Below are 19,301 nucleotides of genomic sequence, written 5' to 3'. Positions count from 1 at the left end.
TAGATGAGAGTGCAAAAAATGTATCTTTAGTGACATGTTGCAACCAAGGCTTTTGTATGCCTTGAGGAGGTTTTCCACCAACAACCTGTAGTTGTCTGTCTTGTTGTTTCCGAGAGAATTTATTGCCACTAACTGGAAGGCTTTCCATGCCGTCTTTTCCTTGCCACGCAGTGCATGGTCAAATGCATCATCTCGAGGAAGTTCACGAATCTGAGGACCAACAAAGACACCTTCCTTTATCTTAGCTTCACTTAACCTTGGAAATTTTCCACAGAGGTACTTGAAAGCAGCTTGTGTTTTGTCAATGGCCTTGACAAAGTTCTTCATCAGACCCAGCTTGATGTGTAAGGGTGGTAACAAAATCTTCCTTGATTCAACAAGTGGTGGATGCTGAACACTTTTCCTCCCAGGCTCCAATGACTGTCGGAGTGGCCAATCTTTCTTGATGTAGTGGGAATCTCTTGCACGACTATCCCATTCGCAGAGAAAACAGCAGTACTTTGTGTATCCAGTCTGCAGACCAAGCAAGAGAGCAACAACCTTCAAATCGCCACAAAGCTGCCACTGATGTTGGTCATAGTTTATGCACCTCAAAAGTTGTTTCATGTTGTCATAGGTTTCCTTCATATGGACTGCATGACCAGCTGGAATTGATGGCAAAACATTGCCATTCTGCAGTAAAACAGCTTTAAGACTCGTCTTCGATGAATCAATGAACAGTCTCCACTCATCTGGATCGTGAACGATGTTGAGGACTACCATCACACCATCAATGTTGTTGCAGGCTACAAGGTCACCTTCCATGAAGAAGAATGGGACAAGATCCTTTTGACGGTCACGGAACATGGAAACCCTAACATCACCTGCCAGGAGATTCCACTGCTGTAGTCTGGAGCCCAACAGCTCTGCCTTACTCTTGGGTAGTTCCAAATCCCTGACAAGGTCATTCAGTTCACCTTGTGTTATGAGGTGTGGTTCAGAGGAGGAGGATGGGAGAAAATGTGGGTCCTGGGACATTGATGGTTCAGGACCAGAAGTTTCATCCTCTTCCTCGTCTGACTCAAGTGAGAATGGTTCTGGTGCATCAGGAACCGGCAGTCCTTCTCCGTGGGGTACTGGGCGTATAGCTGATGGAATGTTTGGATAATGCACAGTCCACTTTTTCTTCTTTGACACACCTTTCCCAACTGGAGGCACCATGCAGAAGTAACAATTGCTGGTATGATCTGTTGGCTCTCTCCAAATCATTGGCACTGCAAAAGGCATAGATTTCCTTTTCCTGTTCAACCGCTGGCGAAGATTTGTTGCACAAGTGTTGCAGCATACATGTGGGGCCCACCTCTTGTCCTGATCTCCAATTTTGCAGCCAAAATAAAGGTGATAGGCTTTCTTAACCAGAGTGGTTATACTGCGCTTTTGTGATGCAAAAGTCACTTCACCACAAACATAGCAGAAGTTATCTGCACTATTCACACAAGTACGAGGCATCTCTGCTCACTTTGGCTAAACAGAAATGTGTCCCTTTGCAAAATCAAACACTGACAAATAAGAGAGCACGACACTTTATGATTTCTAGAGCTGATATAGGGCAATTTGTTCAGCAGAGTGATGTAAACTTCATTATGATTGCATCATCCATGACTTCTAGGAATAACATGATGCAATTCATATCATGTATGACGCAATACCAGCTTCAGGTTGCATCATTCATTGTTTTGCCTAAAAAGCAAATACTGTCCAAACCCAGTCATAGATTTATTCAAAGATCCAGTCAAAGATGTATTTTAGTCATTTCTGGTTTAAATTGAGATCCCTTCCCTTTATAACTCACTTATCCTCCGCCATTTCCAAGTCAAGGGTCATTCAGGGTCATACTGACCCAATAGCATATCTTGAAAACTATACCCAGTCAACAATTTTAAGCATCATTTTTGTTCTCAGTGACCCAGAATTAGTAAAGTTTGACTACATTTATTTCAGAAGCATTTTGGCTGTAGAGCAGTGTAATCATAGAAGGTTTCTTAGTAACTTTACGTCAGTCTTGTATTCAGTGTGTTAGTCTTCATCCATGCTGAGTTTATACTGGAAGAGCTGAAGGGATGTAGAAGATGGCTCTATGCCATCTACTGGAGAGAGGTAAATAGTGGTGGCCCCCAGGGGTCTGTACTGGGACCAGTCCTATTCAACATATTCATAAATGATCTGGGAAAAGGGGTAAACAGTGAGGTGGCAAAATTTGCAGATGATACTGTGACCGGTGGTGCCCGGGGCAGCCCTCACTGGAAATACCAAGGTCAGGGCAGGCTGCAAAAAGCAGAGCAGATATCCTAAGACTGGTGGGTGACACTGAAGTTATTCTCCTCAACCAGTCACAAACTGTGCTTCTGATCCCCCACACTGGTTATCAAGAAGCAAAAATGAAATCACACAGCCCCCTTTATTAAATTCCAGTTTTCTGGCTCCCAGTAAGCACCAAGGTCCAGTCAAGTGAGAAGTTATTTTAAACTCTGCTTACATATACAAAAATGTTCTTCTGACCCCAAAGGGTCAGCCACATCACTAGGTCTGTATAGGTTTGGATCTTACCCAAAACACCACGCTGCCAGCCAATCCTTTAGTGCCTAAAATGCAAGGTTTATTTTAAAGAGAAAAGAAAGAACAAGAAGAGAGATGTTAAATGGTAAAGCAGTCACATACATAACAAAGACTTCAAAGTCCATATATCAGGTTCCTAGCAGTATTGGTGAGTTTGCTGGCTTGAAAGTCCCTCTGGAATACATCCACAGCTTGGATGGGTCATTCAGACCTTCGTTAGAAGCTTCAGTTTGTAGCAAAGTTCCTCCAGAGGTAAGAAGCAGGATTGAAGACAAAATGGAGAAGATGCAGCTGCCTTTTATAGTCTTTTTGCCATGTGTCATGTGCTTCCTTTGTTTCAAATACATACTGCTCAGCATGGCTTGAAAGCCTTAGAGTTCTGTCCATAGGCATGCCCCTGCATGCCTTGCTGAGTCATTAGGTATATCCCTTGCCTTCTCTCAATGGGTCAGTTGTATAGCTGATGTCCCTTAATGGGCCATCAAGGCAGTGCTGATGCCAAACTGTCTGGGGGTGTCACCCAGAAGCATAGCACAAGTTTTGTAATACGTACATACATACATATCTATAACCCAAAATACAAAGGTGATACAAACATATAAATGAGATTATCATATTTGGCAAATAATAACATTTTTGCAGATATGGCATATCTGGCACATGACATATCTGGCACAACTTATTGCAATTTTACAATATTAATATTCATAATATCCTCAAGTGTCCCTCAGATTCCATACAGCGTCACAGATACAAAACTACTCAAGATAATTAAGTCCCAGCCAGACTGCTAAGAGCTACAAAAGGATCTCTCAAAACTGGGTGATAGGGCAACAAAATGGCAGATGAAATTCAATGTTGATAAATGCAAAGTAATAAACATTGGAAAACATAATCCCAACTATACATATAAAATGCTGGGGTCTAAATTAGGTGTTACCACTGAAGTCGTTGTGGATAGTTCTCTGAAAACATCCACTCATTGTGCAGCTGCAGTCAAAAAAGCAAACAGAATGTTGGGAATCATTAAGAAAGGGATAGATAATAAAACAGAAAATATCATATTGTCTCTATATTAATCCATGGTATGCCGACATCTTGAATACTGTGTGCAGATGTAGTTGCCCCATCTCAAAAAAGATACATTGGAATTGGAAAAGGTTCAGAAAAGGGCAACAAAAATGATTAGGGATATGGAACGGCTGCCATATGAGGAGAGATTATTAAGACTGGGACTTTTCAGCTTGGAAAAGAGATGACTAAGGAGGGATATGATAGAGGTCTGTAAAATCATAACTGGTGTGGAGAAAGTAAATAAGGAAGTGTTATTAACTCCTTCTCATAACACAAGAATTAGGGCTCACCAAATGAAATTAATAGGCAGCAGGTTTAAAACAAACAAAAGGAAGTATATTTCCACACAATTCACACTCTACCCGTGGAACTCCTTGACAGAGGATGTTGTGAAGGCCAAGACTGTAACAGAGTTAAAAAAAATAGATAAATTCATGGAGGATAGGTCCATCAATGGCTATTAGCCAGGATGGGCAGGGAAAGCTGGGAATGGGCAACAAGGGATGGATGATTTGATGATTACCTGTTCTGTTCATTCCCTCTGGGGCACCTGGCATTGGCCACTGTTAGAAGACAGGATATTGAGCTAGATGGACCTTTGGTCTGACCCAGTATGGCCATTCTTATGTTATTCTGTCCCCTCTCTAGAATTGGCCAGGGGCTGAAATGGCTCTTGGCATAATTTACAGCAGCACTGAGAGTGCTCTTAGCTGTAAAGGCTACAGCCAGCCACTGCTCTAGGTGAGGATCTGGCAGAAAATCATGCATTCTGGCCTGCACCCAAGGAGGAGAGAGGTGGCAGAGAGTCAGCTTACACTGATTTTACACCAAGTGAGGGTTCCCCTGTGATAAGAGGAATCCTCAGCTGCTCCTTTAGCACAGCTTTATAGTGGCTTTGTGCTACCTCAGAAGCACAAAACTCTTGTAATAGGTGCTGAGAATTTGGAACTTTATCTTTTAAAGTTACCCCATCTCAAGGCCTGTTCTCAGGCCTACTTACTAGTTATGTTACTTACTAATTATTTGTATTGTACAAATGCCCACAGGCAGCATAGGTCTGCATACTGTACAAACTCATAGGACAGCATGGTCCCTGCCCCTAAAAGTCTAATTTCAGACTAGGCCCAACAAGAAAATGTGACAAACAATTGGAAGGGAAACATTGGGGGGGGGCGGGGTAACAACAACAAGATCACATGGTTATATGCTGCTGCACAATTTGAGGGTTCCACATCAGTTGAACAATTATATATTGCTGGAAATATAAGAATTAACAGCAGTACCAATTGAATGTTTATCAGTGAGCAATTTCCTATAGACTTTACTGAATGAATAGGTTTTCAGGAGAGATTATTGATATCTTCTCTCTTCTTTCTCTACTTTAACTGCAGCTAATCCTAAAGCTGGAAATTTTTATGAGGCTTTGATGTTGGTACATTTCATGATAAAATACACACAATATGCTGTGGAACTGAAAATCTTCAGTATAGCCCAGAAGCTTTACATATTTAAAAAAAAAAAAGCCAGCTTTCTAGACTCTTATGGTATTAATCCTATAACAAGTTTATGATTTAGCAAATAAACATTATTGCTATTTTATTATTCCTTTCATACCTGTATCAAGAGCGATAAACTAATATTTGCCTTTTATAGTTAGTGTTCTTATCTTAACATTTTTTTTTTAATGCTAGAGAGGTTAGTGAAAGGAAAGGATAAGGTTGTGGTGAAGACACCAGACTGGGATCTGGGTTCAATTGCTGGCTATGCCATATGTTTATGTCTACACTGCAATTGCATATAATCTTCATAGTGTAGCTAAGAATAGCATGGAAGATGTGGCTGTAGAAGCGTGATCCTAGCCCGTGCTGGGGTCTGTGCTGCTGTGTCTTCACTGCTATTTTTAGTCATGTTGTATGGAATCCAGCTGGTGCGGGTACGCCTACCTGAGCTGCAGTCACACCTGCGATTGCAGTTAGACATACCCACGTTGTTCTTGTGAGACTTTAGGGAAGTCCTTTAATTGAGCTGTGTCTCAGTTCCCACGCTTTGGCTGTCTTGTATTTAGGACTAATTTTTCAGTTCACAAGCGGAGCAACAGGCAACATATAAATGCACCTTCCCACTCTTTGCTCTCAGTCTATACCTTTAGGAGATTGCTTCCCCTCACTGGCTAGAGCTTTGTGGGGGCAGAGTCAAGGCTCTGCTTGTTACTTACCCTTGCCCATTCTGCGCCCAGCTGTGGGGGAGAGGCAGTAGCAGCCCCACAGAGGCTGCTTTCCCCACCCCATGATGTGGATTGCCAGTACAAGGGACTGACCAGGGTGGGGATTGATTTATGCACTTCTGGGAGGAGAGCAAGGCAAGTCACATTCTTGTCCTCAGAATGTCCGGGGCTGGGACTGTCTCTTGCTATGTGAGTGTGTACACACCTCTCATAATTGGGTGTTGTTGTAATGCAAATACTAATAACTCACTAGTCTTCCACAGCTAGACATGAATGTCTACTGAAAATAATAATGCATCCGAAGAAGTGAGGTTTTTACCCACGAAAGCTTATGCCCAAATAAATCTGTTAGTCTTTAAGGTGCCACCAGACTCCTTGTTGTTACTGAAAATAAGGTTGGTCTCATCTTAGTGAGAAAATGTTGTGTGGGGAAAACTTGTACAGAGCTTGCCTCCCCTCTAGCCTTTTGAAGCCAATGTCATTAGAGTTGCTTATCTTCATGAGCTCTGGATTCACACAGAAAAATTTTAAAAATGCATATCACAAGGAAATAAATTCATTTGTCTTTTTTGAAAGGCATCACATTTGACAGCTACAAATGTGTTCATTCAAAAATTATATCTCCCAGAAGGCTATGTATATCCATTACTATCTGTAGTTTGAGTGATGAGCTCTGATTAACACCCCTCCCACACACACACACACATCTATTTTAATAGTTAATGAAATATTTCATTTTTTATCACTTTATGCACCGTTCTTTCATGACACCGGTTGCTTTGCTCTCTTCTTTCATTAGATGCTCAGGGCTATTGAAAACATCAAATGTTCAGCCACTCTCTACCTCTTCACGTTTGGCACCTGGGATTCTCCTATCTCAGTACCTCTCTGGCAGCACTTTAAACCTGTGGCTGTTCAAGTGAGTTAAAAAATCTTTAGAACTGATATTTGCAGCAGCCTTTTCTTCGCATCTTTTCACTTTTTTATTTCCCTTCCCCTTCTGTCACCTATCTCTGTGTGCTGTCCTTTACTGCACTCTTTATCCAACTGGAACTTTGATCTCTTTCATCAATAGATTTCCAACTGCCAATTGTGTTCATTATCTTTCATATTTTTGGTATGGTGGATTTGCTCAGTAAGATGTGGGAGACCTTTTAAACATGAATAAGATGAGCAGGAAGAGTACAGAGAGTGCAAGGCATTTTGTTTCACCTGCCTGGATCTAGAGATGCACAGACTCTCAGGTTATGAACTTTTTCTCTCATTAAATATGTACCTCAAAATAAAGGCACGTATGACCCAAGCAGTTGTAAACATTGCTCTTTTGGGGGACTCACCTGAAACTACTTTCCTTATTATTTATTAAGGTTTGTAGCTAGGTGCTAACAGTGTGCTCCCTGCTGTACAAGACACAAAGGGCTAGATTGTTCTTTCTGCCCCCAGTCCTGAGCAAAAGGGGTGGCCAAACTTACTGACCCTCTGAGCTGCGTAGGACAATCTTCAGAAGTTCCAGAGCCGGGGCACGCCTGCCGGGGCTTCAGCATTGCCGGGAGGAGGGGCTCGGAGCTTCAGCCCCGTGGGAGGCACCTGCCCGGGCTCAGGGCTTCAGCTGCTTTTGCTGATGTCTCTCGCCAAGGTGCTAAAGCAGAGGTCTTTCTATGCAGAGCTAACACCTGGGAGCGAAAGGGAGGGGCCGCTGGGGGTAAGAGGGAGGATTTGCCTGGGGGTATGTGACTGAAGCTATTGGATGGGCCGAACCTTTAAATTGTGCCCCCTCCCCCCCACTCTTAGCAGGCAGCAGTCATCTCTGACAGAAATTGTGCCCCCTCCCTCCCACTCTTAGTAGGCAGCAGTCATCTCTGACAGAAGTCCCTAGCCCCACCACCCTGCCGCAGGGCAGAAGTTTCAAGCCCCGCTCCCGCCGTCTGGTAGATGGAAAATGATGAGGGGGGCCTCCGGGAATCACACTTTAAGTGTAAAAGAGCCGCGGTTTGGCCACCGCTGGATTATGGTATGTCCATGCTACCCCAGGAGGAGACCAAGGAGGAGTTGTGACTCAGTTCATCCCTTGTTACCCCCCATCCATGGTGGATGAGGGGTAGGGGTAATAAATTACTTTGCTCCATTTTGTGGAGTAGCTCACTTCTTTCTCCTTCCCACTGTGCCCAATTGCTCTGCCTGGGGAGTGGAGATGGGAGGTGCAAAGCTAAAGCTCTCCCTTATCTTTTGTCTTCTACTAGTTCAGTTGCAATTTGTACTGTTGTTACTTACAATCATATGCTAAAAAAATCTTACATTCATGTTGCTATGCAGAAAAGTACAAATACAATGCATACTATGAGTTGATGTAGAGACACTCAAGATGAAAGGCATTGCACAGGCAGTCATTGAGGGGTAAAGCACCCATTGTCTGGGAAGTCTGATCTTTTCCGTGCTTTCTTTGTATTGCAAAGCAGCTGCACAAAGGAAGGGTTGACACAGTGCTTATGTTTTGAAGCCATGTGGTCCTAAGTGAGGCCCAGAGGCTAAGAGAGGGTAGAATAATGTGTTGAAGAGGAGGAGGGATTTCAGGAGACTCCAAGAGAGACAGAAGCTCAGCTGCCAATTTATGATAGACCTGTAATATCTTAGCTTGTGTCTCTGTAAACATGTAGTTTGTGGCCACTTCTGTTGGAGGAAACATGACTTGTGTATCATTTGTAAATATTCAAATTACACTAAGAAAAACCCCAGACTTTGACTAACCAATTTCTGCATCAAATGGGAAACTGACCTGGAAGGCCCCAAAATCTGATTAGCAAAGGGGCAATCCTACAGTGTTACCCTGAGATTTAAGTATCGGGGATAGCCGTGTTAGTCAGTATCCACAAAAACAACAAGGAGTCCGGTGGCACTGTAAAGACTAACAGATGTATTTGGGCATAAGCTTTCGTGGGTAAAAAACCAACTTCTTCAGATGCATGGAGTGAAAATGAGTTTATGCCCAAATACATCTGTTAGTCTGTAAGGTGCCAATGTATCGTGAGATTTAGTCACACTAAATCTCTGCATTTCAGAGATAAATTTCATACAGTGCCCTTAACACAATCCTCTTGTGTGTGTGTTTTACAAAGAATCTTTAAAGCATTCACACAGTGAAAGATCTTGTGGTAAAGCACAAGAGGCCAGTTACTGTAAGAACAATATACCTGCAGCCATACCTCACTGGGATGTACTCTTGTCAGATCTCACTAGCTGGTGAGTGTAGGGCTTCTTTTGCGGCACCTCAGAAAAATACTGAAAGTGGTAATGAAGAGAGAACAGTAGGAGATGTGGAAAGTTTACAGCCCTGCAGCTGTACATTACTATGACAACCAATTCATCACCCCTGCATTCATGACCCCACACCAGGAGTTTGGGTACAAGGTAAAGGGGCTGGCCTTGGCTGCACTGTACCCCTCTGATGAGGAAAATAGGATGAGAGATGGCTCGAAAAGAAATGTATATGAGACAAGCTCATAGCTTTTGAGCAGATTAAGAACTACTAATGGGTTAAATATATGGATATTTTAAATTTAATTTTCTTACTGGGGATTTTTTTTTAATCGCAGATTATAATAGAACCTAATGTAGCATTCATAGCCTTGGCCAAGTTAGCATGACCTTTAAGTAGTGATAATCTGCCCAGTCGCTTTGAAGCGTGAAATAGACTTTGTGGGAATTACCTATTTTCTGCTGTATTTTCAAGAGAAATCAAAGATATTTTAGGTGGTTCACGTAGCGATGCCTATAGCTGAGGTTGCTCGATGCATCCTATTGTAAGCATCTGAAAACGGGGTTGTATAACTTTGCCAAACTGTAACTATTTTTGGGCTGAAATGTTTCATGCTAGGATTCTGCCCAAGGCTGAATTTGTTTGGAAAATTTCAGCAAAAGTGGCTTCCTCCTTTCCAAGAATGATGCTAGAGAAAAATATTTGTTTCATCTATGTTAAAAAAAATTGCATAACTATTTTATTGAGAAACTCACGTGCTCCCCCCATGCTTTGGAGCAGTGGTTCTCAGCCAGGGGTACACGTACCTCTGGGGGGGACGCAGCGGTTTTCCAGGGGGTACATCAACTCATGTAGATATTTGCTTAATTTTACAACAGGCTACATAAAAAGCACTAGTGAAGTCAGTACAAAATAAATTCCATACAGACAATGACTTATTTATGATATATATAATACTTTGAAATGTAAGTACAGTAAATATTTATATTCCAGTTGATTTATTTTATAATTATATGGTAAAAATGAGAAAGTAAGGAACTTTTCAGTAATTGTGTGCTGTGAGACTTCTGTGTTTTTATGTCTGATTTTGTAAGCAGGTAGTTTTTAAGTGAGGTGAAACTTGGGGTACGCAAGACAAATCAGACTCCTGAAGGAGTCTGGAAAGGTGGAAAGCCACTGCTTTGGAGCATGGACATGAAATTTGGCAGAGAAGTGGCTTTGTGTCAAGAATGTGCTTTTTGCTATCCCTGTGACAATGTGCCCAATTTTGGCCAAATTATAAACCTCTACAAATCTGTTTGCATATGCTCAGTGGAGACTTGTTAGAGTTTGGCAGCTAAATTCTCTGAAGATTCCATCTACACCGAGCATGCTCCATCCCCTCATAGCTCTATGTGCTGACTAGATTGTATATGTATCAACCCCACAGAGCAACTGATCATGCTTCATCCTGGGGCTGCAGGGGCTGGACCAGAATTTTTCATACAATTGCTTCTCTCAGCAGCCAGCCAATGCTGTGGCCCTGAGTGACAGAATTCAGAGCAGGAAGATAATTCAATCCCCTTGTGTATATGATTTATGTGCAGTCTTTAATTACATGATCACAAACTGTTGCACAAGCATCCTTAATTTCAGTATTTCCTAACTTTTGTGTGCTTGACTTTATAACTGTAATGTTCTTCTAACATCGTTTTATTTTTTGAGTTCGGGGAGTGGCAAGGGGGATTCACGTATGCACATAAACTCTGTGTATGTGTGTGTGTGTGTTTTGTTTCAAACCTGTTGTTTCTGCAGAATCCTATGAAGAGTAAGGGGGGAGGGATAGCTCAGTGGTTGAGCATTGGCCTGCTAAACCCAGGGTTATGAGTGGTATGAGTTCAATCCTTGAGGAGGCCACTTAGGGATCTGGGGCAAAATCAGTATTTGGTCCTGCTAGTGAAGGCAGGGGGCTGGACTTGATGACCTTTCAAGATTCCTTCCAGTTCTAGAAGATAGGATAGGAAACCATATTTGGAGAGTTAAACGTGTTTAATACTCTGAATATATGAGTGAAATAAGGTCATTGGCACCATCTAATTCCATGGGGATTGGCGTGCACCGATTGTACAACTGACTGTAGTATTTGCAAAGAGACCAAGGACTGAATGTTATAGAGCTTGAACTAGCCCCTTCCCTTCAGTTGAGACATGGTTGGTGCCAATTCTGTACCTGTTCAGTGGATAAATGGAGGAATTTGCTTTCAGGTCCTGTTGATCAACTACTTTTCGCAAACACTAAAATCTTTTTTTTTTTAATTTAAAAATGAAGACTTGCTTGAGGAACAGGCTGAACAGTTTGTAGGATTTAATATTTAGGCTCCTTGAGGTAAAACAGCTGCATTTTATTATTACAGTAAACATGTTGCAAACTTTTCCAGGGTCTCCGCTTTCTCATTTGAAAGTTATCAAAGATTTAGCTTGAAGAACCAATCAAACCAGTAATTTGCCATAACTGGAAAAAATGTTTATTATTTGCAATACATTTTATTTTCATTTTGGTTTGATTTTTATATCAGTCACACTTAACCAGATTTAAGCTGCAAATACGTGTTCAAGACTTACATCATCAATCACGTAGAAGTGATAGTATATTAAAATCTACTTATAGTCTGTGTGCAAAAGCATACAGTGCTATCTTTTCATGCAAAGTGGCATGCAAGGGCAAGAAATCCATTTCTCTAATACTGAATTGACTTTCAACTAGTGCAGGAATGGCAGAGGCAGGGCATTTAGAAAAGATATATGCTGTAAAAGATAATTGTCCTTCTGAATTAATTAACTCCAGTGACAAATGAGTTCTCTTCACATGCAGCATGATATTTATTGCCTATTGCCTTTTGTAGAAAATATTATTTGTCTCTGTGTTGCTAATCTCTTTTCTGGAACTAGATTAATTTCCATGTGAAAGAGATAATGGCTATATTAATTTGTTTTATCAACAACTAATCAAAACACATGCTTTTTTTTTTTTTTTCCTGTGGTGCTTTCAGAGACGCGTAAATACTTCAGGCAAGACCTGTATTACTGTGGGTGGATAGTGAGTTTGGAACCATTTCATAAAGTCTGTGCAGTTTACACTCACTAAAATATTTGATCTGCTAGGAATGTATTTCTCTTCACAGCATTCATTTGTAGGATGTTTTTGTTTGCTTTTAATCTGAGAGATATGTTAATGTTTTAAAAATATCTTTCTTTCATTTCTCTTTTCCTCTCTATTATTGACTACTAATGGAAATCTAAAAATAGTAAGATTCTATTAAAGGTACGCTATTAAAATTGACTCACTCTGACAAATTTGTGTTATTATTGTTAGACTAATACTGTGCGATCTTCCTGCTCTGCTCTGAATGCCATTCAGTAGTATAAAATCTAATGGTGCTAGTTAACTTTTTTTTGTGATGGGAACTGTGTGTCATCTGAAGCCCTAAGCACTCCTAACTATATTTTACAGCTTGAAGGTAGCAAACCTGACTCGTGCAGATGCTGATCTGGAAGCTTATCGAATGCAGATGTGTAAAGAGGTGATTGCCATGTTGATGAAGAACATGGTTTTCAGACACAATCTCTCTCCTAATGTGGAGAAAAGGATGGGTTCAATTCTCAAAAAGCAGTTTTTTGCAATGGAGAATGAAGTTCAGGAGGAGTATACAAGGAAGATGGTGGCTTTAACCGCCGAATGTAATCTAGAGACTAGGAAGGAAATGGAGGTTCAGCACCAACGAGAGAGAGCTGCAAATGATGAGGCTGAAGAATTAATCAAGCGATTGAATGAGAAGGTAAATCAGGTATGAAAGTAACATAACAATTTGTATGAAATGTTATTTTTTTCCGGTGGTTTCTCTTTTAGACTGTAATGGCCACACTGTTTTTATTTTCTTGCTATTGCAGCTGCCTAGTGAGAATGCCAGTAGTCTTTGTACATTTCACCCCTGTTTACTTAAAAAAGAAAAACCCCAAATTAATGTTTCATGTTTGTCAAACCTCATCACTTCGATTAAGAAGATAGCTCAGAAGGAGTAACCAACACAATTCATTATTTGCCACTGGTGCTGCACTTCCTGCATGAACGTGTATACCTACGTATTACATGTAATATTGCTGCTGTTCAAGCTGCCCATTTTTCAGTGAGTTGTAGAGACAAAATAATTCATATTAGGAATATATTCCCACAGACCAAGATGTGCAAACTTCCACCAGAGTGTCTTAAATTCTTTGTCACATGCTTGCATAAGCAACAACAACAAAAAAATCATGTTTTATTTGAATGCAGTGTACTTGTTGTTGTTTAGTGCTTTTATGGTAATTAATAACACAGATTTTTTGCAGAAATGATGGTTGCTGTGGTAAAAATGACCCACCAAAGATAATAGCAGTGTGTAGGGGTTGGTGGGAAAGGGTTTGATGCAAGGCCTATTGTATGGAGGAGCATTGAATGAGGATGCAGGGTGGTGCAGACCTGATGAGCTCTTCCATAGGAACAAATATGTATATGAGCTGGGACTCTTGCAAGGGTTCACTTGTCATTTTGACATATTTACACTAGCAGGCAGAAGGACTCAGCTGAAATTTGCTGGCTCTGCCTCTTGTTGAAGCTGACCCAGCTACCTTTCCAACATTGTACTTTTTCTAGTGTTTTGTCCAGTTTGGTTTTAGAAGTCCCAAGTGATGGGAGCCACTAAAAGATCCTGGATTGACGCTGGGGAGAGAATTCAAAGCCAGACCTTTGAGCTTTTGTGCTGATCCATTTATCTCCTTCCTCCCTCCTCCCCCCTTAACTGTTGGGCTCTTTACACTCATAGAAGCAGAGAAAAGTGGACTAAAATCTATGAAAGAATCCTTACCAGCTTTAGAGATACTATATTTCATGTCGTTCCACTTTTCCTCTGGAATGTGGAGGAAAGTGGCATTGCTGGGGAATAAAATGCAGCAATCCAAAATGGAGAAATGTGGGTGAGAGACCAGATACAGAAGGGAGAAGGTTGGTGTGCCAATATAGACCTTAGCTAAGATAGGAAACATGAGGTTAGTTGGATGGGATCAGCCCTCCTTCTGTTCTCTCTCACACTGTAAATTTGTCTCTGGGTTCAGACGATGGCTAAAAATCTAAGGGTGGTGTTTTTCAGAAGTGCTCAGCTTGGCTTAACTGCTGGGAGCAGAGTGAGGCCTGTGCTGAGTGCCTATGAAAATCCCACTCTAAAATGTTTACCATTTTCCTACTATTCCATGGGTGTGGGAGGAAGCAGGCCTTGGATTTTATTTCTGATGTGTATTCTTGGCTGAGGCTTGAGTATCTCCCAGAGCAGCCACTAGTAATTAAAAAAAAAAAAAATTAATGGAGATATCCCATCTCTTAGAACTGGAAGGGACCTTGAAAGGTCATTGAGTCCAGCCCCCTGGCTTCACTAGCAGGACCAAGTACTGATTTTGCCCCAGCTTCCTAAGTGGCCCCTTCAAGGATTGAACTCACAACCCTGGATTTAGCAGGCCACTGCTCAAACCACTGAGCTATTCCTCCCCCCAATTTTTGAACTGAACTCTCAGATGTGGCTCTTAAAGGGCGTCCCCGTTTCCTTTCTTATCTGGTGCATATTTTGATTGATTGATTGATTAATTCAGACAATAAAATTTGCCCCCCGCCATTGATTTTAATGGGGGCACATTTTCACAAAAATGTCTCTGGGTTACAGTGTTGTGGTAATGGGGTTTTGCTTGTCTAAACAAAGGCTCTCAATATCCAAAACTATTTTGTACTTTAATGACAAATTGTGCGGGGCAGGAAACCTGGGCAGTTCTCAAGGTTGAGTCATACATTTAAGCAGGTAATTGCATGTTTCAATTATTTAGTTGTATGCAGGGTTGTTATAGCCATGTTAGGCCCAGGATATTAGAGAGACAAGGTAGGTGAGGTGATATCTTTTATTGGACCAACTTTTGTGGGTCAGAGAAACAAGCTTTCTAGTTTACACAGAGCTCTTATTCAGGTCTGGGAAAGGTACTGAGGCCGTGGCTACACTCGAAACTTCAAAGCAGTGCTGCGGGAGCACTCCCACGGCAGCGCTTTGAAGTGCGAGTGTGGTCACGCACCAGCGCTGGGAGAGAGGTCTTCCAGCACTGCAGATACTTCACCTCCGTGAGGGGATTAGTTTACAGCGCTGGGGCACTGTTTACACTGGCGCTTTACAGCGCTGTAACTTGCTGTGCTCAGGGGGGTGTTTTTTCACACCCCTGAGCGAGAAAGTTGCAGCGCTGTAAAGCGCCAGGGTAGCCATAGCCTTAGAGTGCCACAGCTAAATACAAGATGGAACAGATTGTTTAGGATAAGTAGTTAACACATAATTTCAAGGGATTATTCAAGGTGAAGTGACCCATTGACAGCCCTCCAGTCAGGAGGGGGGAAAGCAGCTGGGGGTGGGGGGTTGGAGGTTTTAGTGGGTTATACATTGTTGTAATATGTCATACATCCAGTGTCCCTAGTCCATCCTTCTTTGTTAGTGTCTAACAATGTTATGAATTTAAGCTCCCAGAGTCGTCTTTTGAAGTTGTGCAGATTTCCTTTGAGAATGAGAACTGAGAGGTCGGATTTTGAGTGATTGTTTTGTGAAAAGTGTTCACCACAGGTGATAGGGTGGTTTTGACTTCTATCATTTTCCTGTGTGAGTTCACTGGAGAGAGTAGTGGTTGTCTGGTTTCACCCATATTATTATTGGGGCATTTATTGCACTGGATGAGATACACTTTTCCTTGAATGGTCCCTTGAAAGATGTTAACTATTTATGTTAAACAATCTGTTCCACCTTGTATTTAGCTGTGAGACTCTTGAGTGTTTCCCAAACCGGAAGAAGTGCTGTGGTGGCTGGAAAGCTTTTCTCTCTGACCAATAGAAGTTGGTCCAATAAAAGATAATATCGCATCCACCTTGTCAACCTGTTTAGCTGTCATTCAAAAATTGAACAGTTGCTCTCTAATTCAGTTTTTAAGTTTTTCTACCTTTTAACAAGTGCACAAGGAGCATCAGATGTATTCCACTACATCTACCAGGATTTCTGGTTTTAGAAAGATTGGCCCTGATTCTGAATGGAACCTAAAAGAACAGACCCCTGCATCTCTTCCAAGTACCAGTGATTTCAATGGGATCTGCATTGAAATCTGTGCAGTGGTCCATGCCAGTGGATTCCATTGCTATTCCAGGACCACAAAGGGGCACAAGCAGAGAATTTTTTTTTTTCTTGTGCCATTTACATCTAGCCAAAAATTTGTGTGTGTGTTTAAATCTATAACTCATTTGGATTGAAAAGTAAGGTATCATTTGTTCATTTTCACCCAACAAATTACTGCGAGAAAGTTTGATTCTCTTGACAACATTTGCGTTGTAAGCTTTGGAGATGTCTTTACATTGCTAATAAGGCACAAGCAAAACCCAAGCGACTTTATTTTTCAGAAACATGAATACCAAAGTTACGTATCTGACTAATGAACAGGAAGGGAGTCGTGATGCTCTCCCTGTCCCGTAATAGTATATCAAGCTTTACTCCAAACAACAGATATATTCAAAATGCATATTAATATTTTATTATGTATTATAGCTAGCTTGTGTCTAGATCAGTGTTTCTCAAACTTCATTGCATCGTGACCCCCTTCTGACAACAAAAATTACTACATGACCTCAGGAATGGGGACCAAAGCCTGAGCTCACTGCCCGAGGTTGAGGGGCCCAAAGCCCAAGGCCCACTGCCCCAGGCGGGAGGGCCAAAGCAGAAACCCAAGGGCTTCAGCCTCAGGCAGGGGGCATGTAACCTGAGCCCTGCTGCCCAGGGCTGACACCCTTGGGCTTCATCTTCAGCCCCAGGTGATGGGGCTCGGGCTTCAGCTTCAGCCCCGGGCCCCAACAAGTCTAATACCGGCCCAGGTGACCCTATTAAAACAGGTTGTGATCCACTTTGTGGTCCTGACCCAGTTTTGCGAACCCCTGATCTAGATGCATCCCTTGCCAATGATCGCATAGTCTATATTGTCCTTTATAGGAGCTACAATATTATTTTTGTTTCGCTTAAAAAAAAATTTCTTGCTTTTCTTTTTTTTTTTTTTTTTGGAGTGGAGTTTGGTGTTATCATTATTTTGTTTGCTCCCTTGATTTTTGTGCATCAGCATATGGTAGCTTTGGAACCACTTACCTTGCCACATTCAGCTTTAAAGGTTCGATCCTACTCCCTCTGAAGCCGATGGCAAATCTCCCAGAGAGTTCAGTGCCATAGGATTAAAACATATAGGCAAAATTCACTTTTTGCCAAGTTTTCACAGAGTAAATAAACCCACTGTTGTGTGTGGAAGAGTAGAAGTGTTGATTTGAGTAATTTGAAAAGGATTAAAAACAACAGTTGCAAAGCCCTAAGCCCTGCTTCTTGCCAGCACAGGAGGAAAACAAAGATGTCAGTTTTGTGGTTTTTGTGTTTGTTTTTTTAATCTTGGATGGCACACAGGTACTATTTTGATACTGTAGTGATGGATATCCTGCCATTATTAGAACCTGGATTCCCAGACTGAACGTTTGCGAGATACATTGTACTCTCTCTACTGGCTGATGAATGGTAGTGCACTACATTTATGGTCTAAGGCTCCAGCCCCGCCAAAGATTTAAGCATATGCTTGGCTGCACAAAGTGCAAGAAACCCCATTGAAGTTAATGTATATGCTACTTTATTAGTTAAAAACTTTTTAAGGATTGCAGTAGAATTTTATAAGTAATTTTATAGGATACTTCTTCAGTTCCGAAAAGTCTTCATTATGCTTTGGCAATGTGATCTGGGTTATTAGTTGACTATGTGTAACCCTTTGTGTTATGGATAGATGAACAACTTCATCTTCTAGCATTGGCTTTTCTGTTGAATATTGAAAATATGATTTAATGTTAATATTATTTTATTTCAAAACAGCTGCTCATTTCAGATCACTTAAAGAGGAATGAGCATAGTATGCATTGAATACATGTGATCTTGTTGTAATCCTTAGTCTCCGTAATATTGATACTTTTAAAATATATTAAACACTGGTAATCATTTGGGTTTGCGTGTTTTTGGTTTTTGTCCTCTTCCAGTCTGCTATAGAATACAGGTGTCTTCTGGAAAAAATTCACAAACTTGAGCAGAACCACATGAAGAGGTTCCTTTTGGTGAGGCAGGAGGAGTACTTTGCAAAAGCTTATCGACAGCTGGCTGTTTTCCAGAGAACAGAGCTCCATAATGTCTTTTTTACTCAGATAAAAAATGCCATTTTCAAGGGAGAATTGAAGTTAGAAGCAGCCAAAGCACTAGTGCAGGATTACTCTAAAATACAGGTAATGACATAAATATTCCACTCTTAACTTCCCAACAGAGAACCATCACATAGTAATGTTTGTGAAATGTTTCTGTAATTTTCTCCACTTGTAGAGCTTGTGATGTTGCACTCTATATGATTTTATAAAAATATGCTGATGAGTGTGAATATAATGTAACTAAAATATGCTTCATGCAAAAGGTTTCTTGTAAGGTATCCTTACAAAGCTTATAATCTACTGAGTGTGGTCATCCTATTTGTATAAATGTATCACTCTTGTATCTGAACTAGAAATATGAAGTATAACTCAGAGGGTCTATTGTAATTATGCAAAGTGTGGGCCATTAATGGTGGTTTGGAATCTTGATGGCTCTCATCAGCCAGGACAATTGACTGTGGATGGCTCTGTTTGCAGGCAGGCCTTCCTGTGAGTCAGCCTGGGAGGAATAAAGGCTTGGAGTCTCACAGGAAATGTGACTATGGTACTGAAATCCATCCTAAACCTGGAGCAGTTCCTTTAGAGGGGGGAGAGGGAAAAAGACCCAGAGAGACAAAAGATTTCTGACTTGTGCCAAAGCTATTGAAGTGGTGGAACAGAACAAAGGGGGCTGCAATCATGAGAAATCCCCTAGCTTAGGGTTACCATACATCCTCTTTTTCCCGGACATGTCCGGCTTTTCGGCAGTCAAACCCCCGTCCGGGGGGAATTGCCAAAAAGCCGAACATGTCCGGGAAAATGGCAGCTCTGCTCCTCCCCGACTCTTCGGCTCTGTTTAAGAGCCGGGCTGCCCGAGCGCTACCGGCT

General features: G+C 41.5%; 1 protein-coding gene across 5 annotated transcripts in view; it reads left to right on the top strand.

Annotated features, from left to right (window-relative positions):
• The window catches only part of EVC2 (EvC ciliary complex subunit 2), a 163,539-nt gene that overhangs the window by 65,924 nt on the left and 78,314 nt on the right, over window positions 1-19,301 (top strand). For 3 of the 5 annotated variants that reach the window (XM_034771839.1, XM_034771840.1, XM_034771843.1), the window contains 2 exons: window positions 12,636-12,969; window positions 18,276-18,515. In XM_034771839.1, coding sequence (XP_034627730.1) covers window positions 12,636-12,969; window positions 18,276-18,515 — 574 coding nt within the window. The remainder of the gene's footprint in view (window positions 1-12,635; window positions 12,970-18,275; window positions 18,516-19,301) is intronic. The other 2 variants (XM_034771841.1, XM_034771842.1) reach the window with 1 other exon arrangement.

The sequence above is a fragment of the Trachemys scripta genome, chromosome 5 (assembly GCF_013100865.1).
Source record: "Trachemys scripta elegans isolate TJP31775 chromosome 5, CAS_Tse_1.0, whole genome shotgun sequence".
NCBI lineage: Eukaryota > Metazoa > Chordata > Testudines > Emydidae > Trachemys > Trachemys scripta.
Note: the sequence above shows the minus strand (reverse complement) of the source record. Positions and strands in the feature narration are given on the sequence as shown.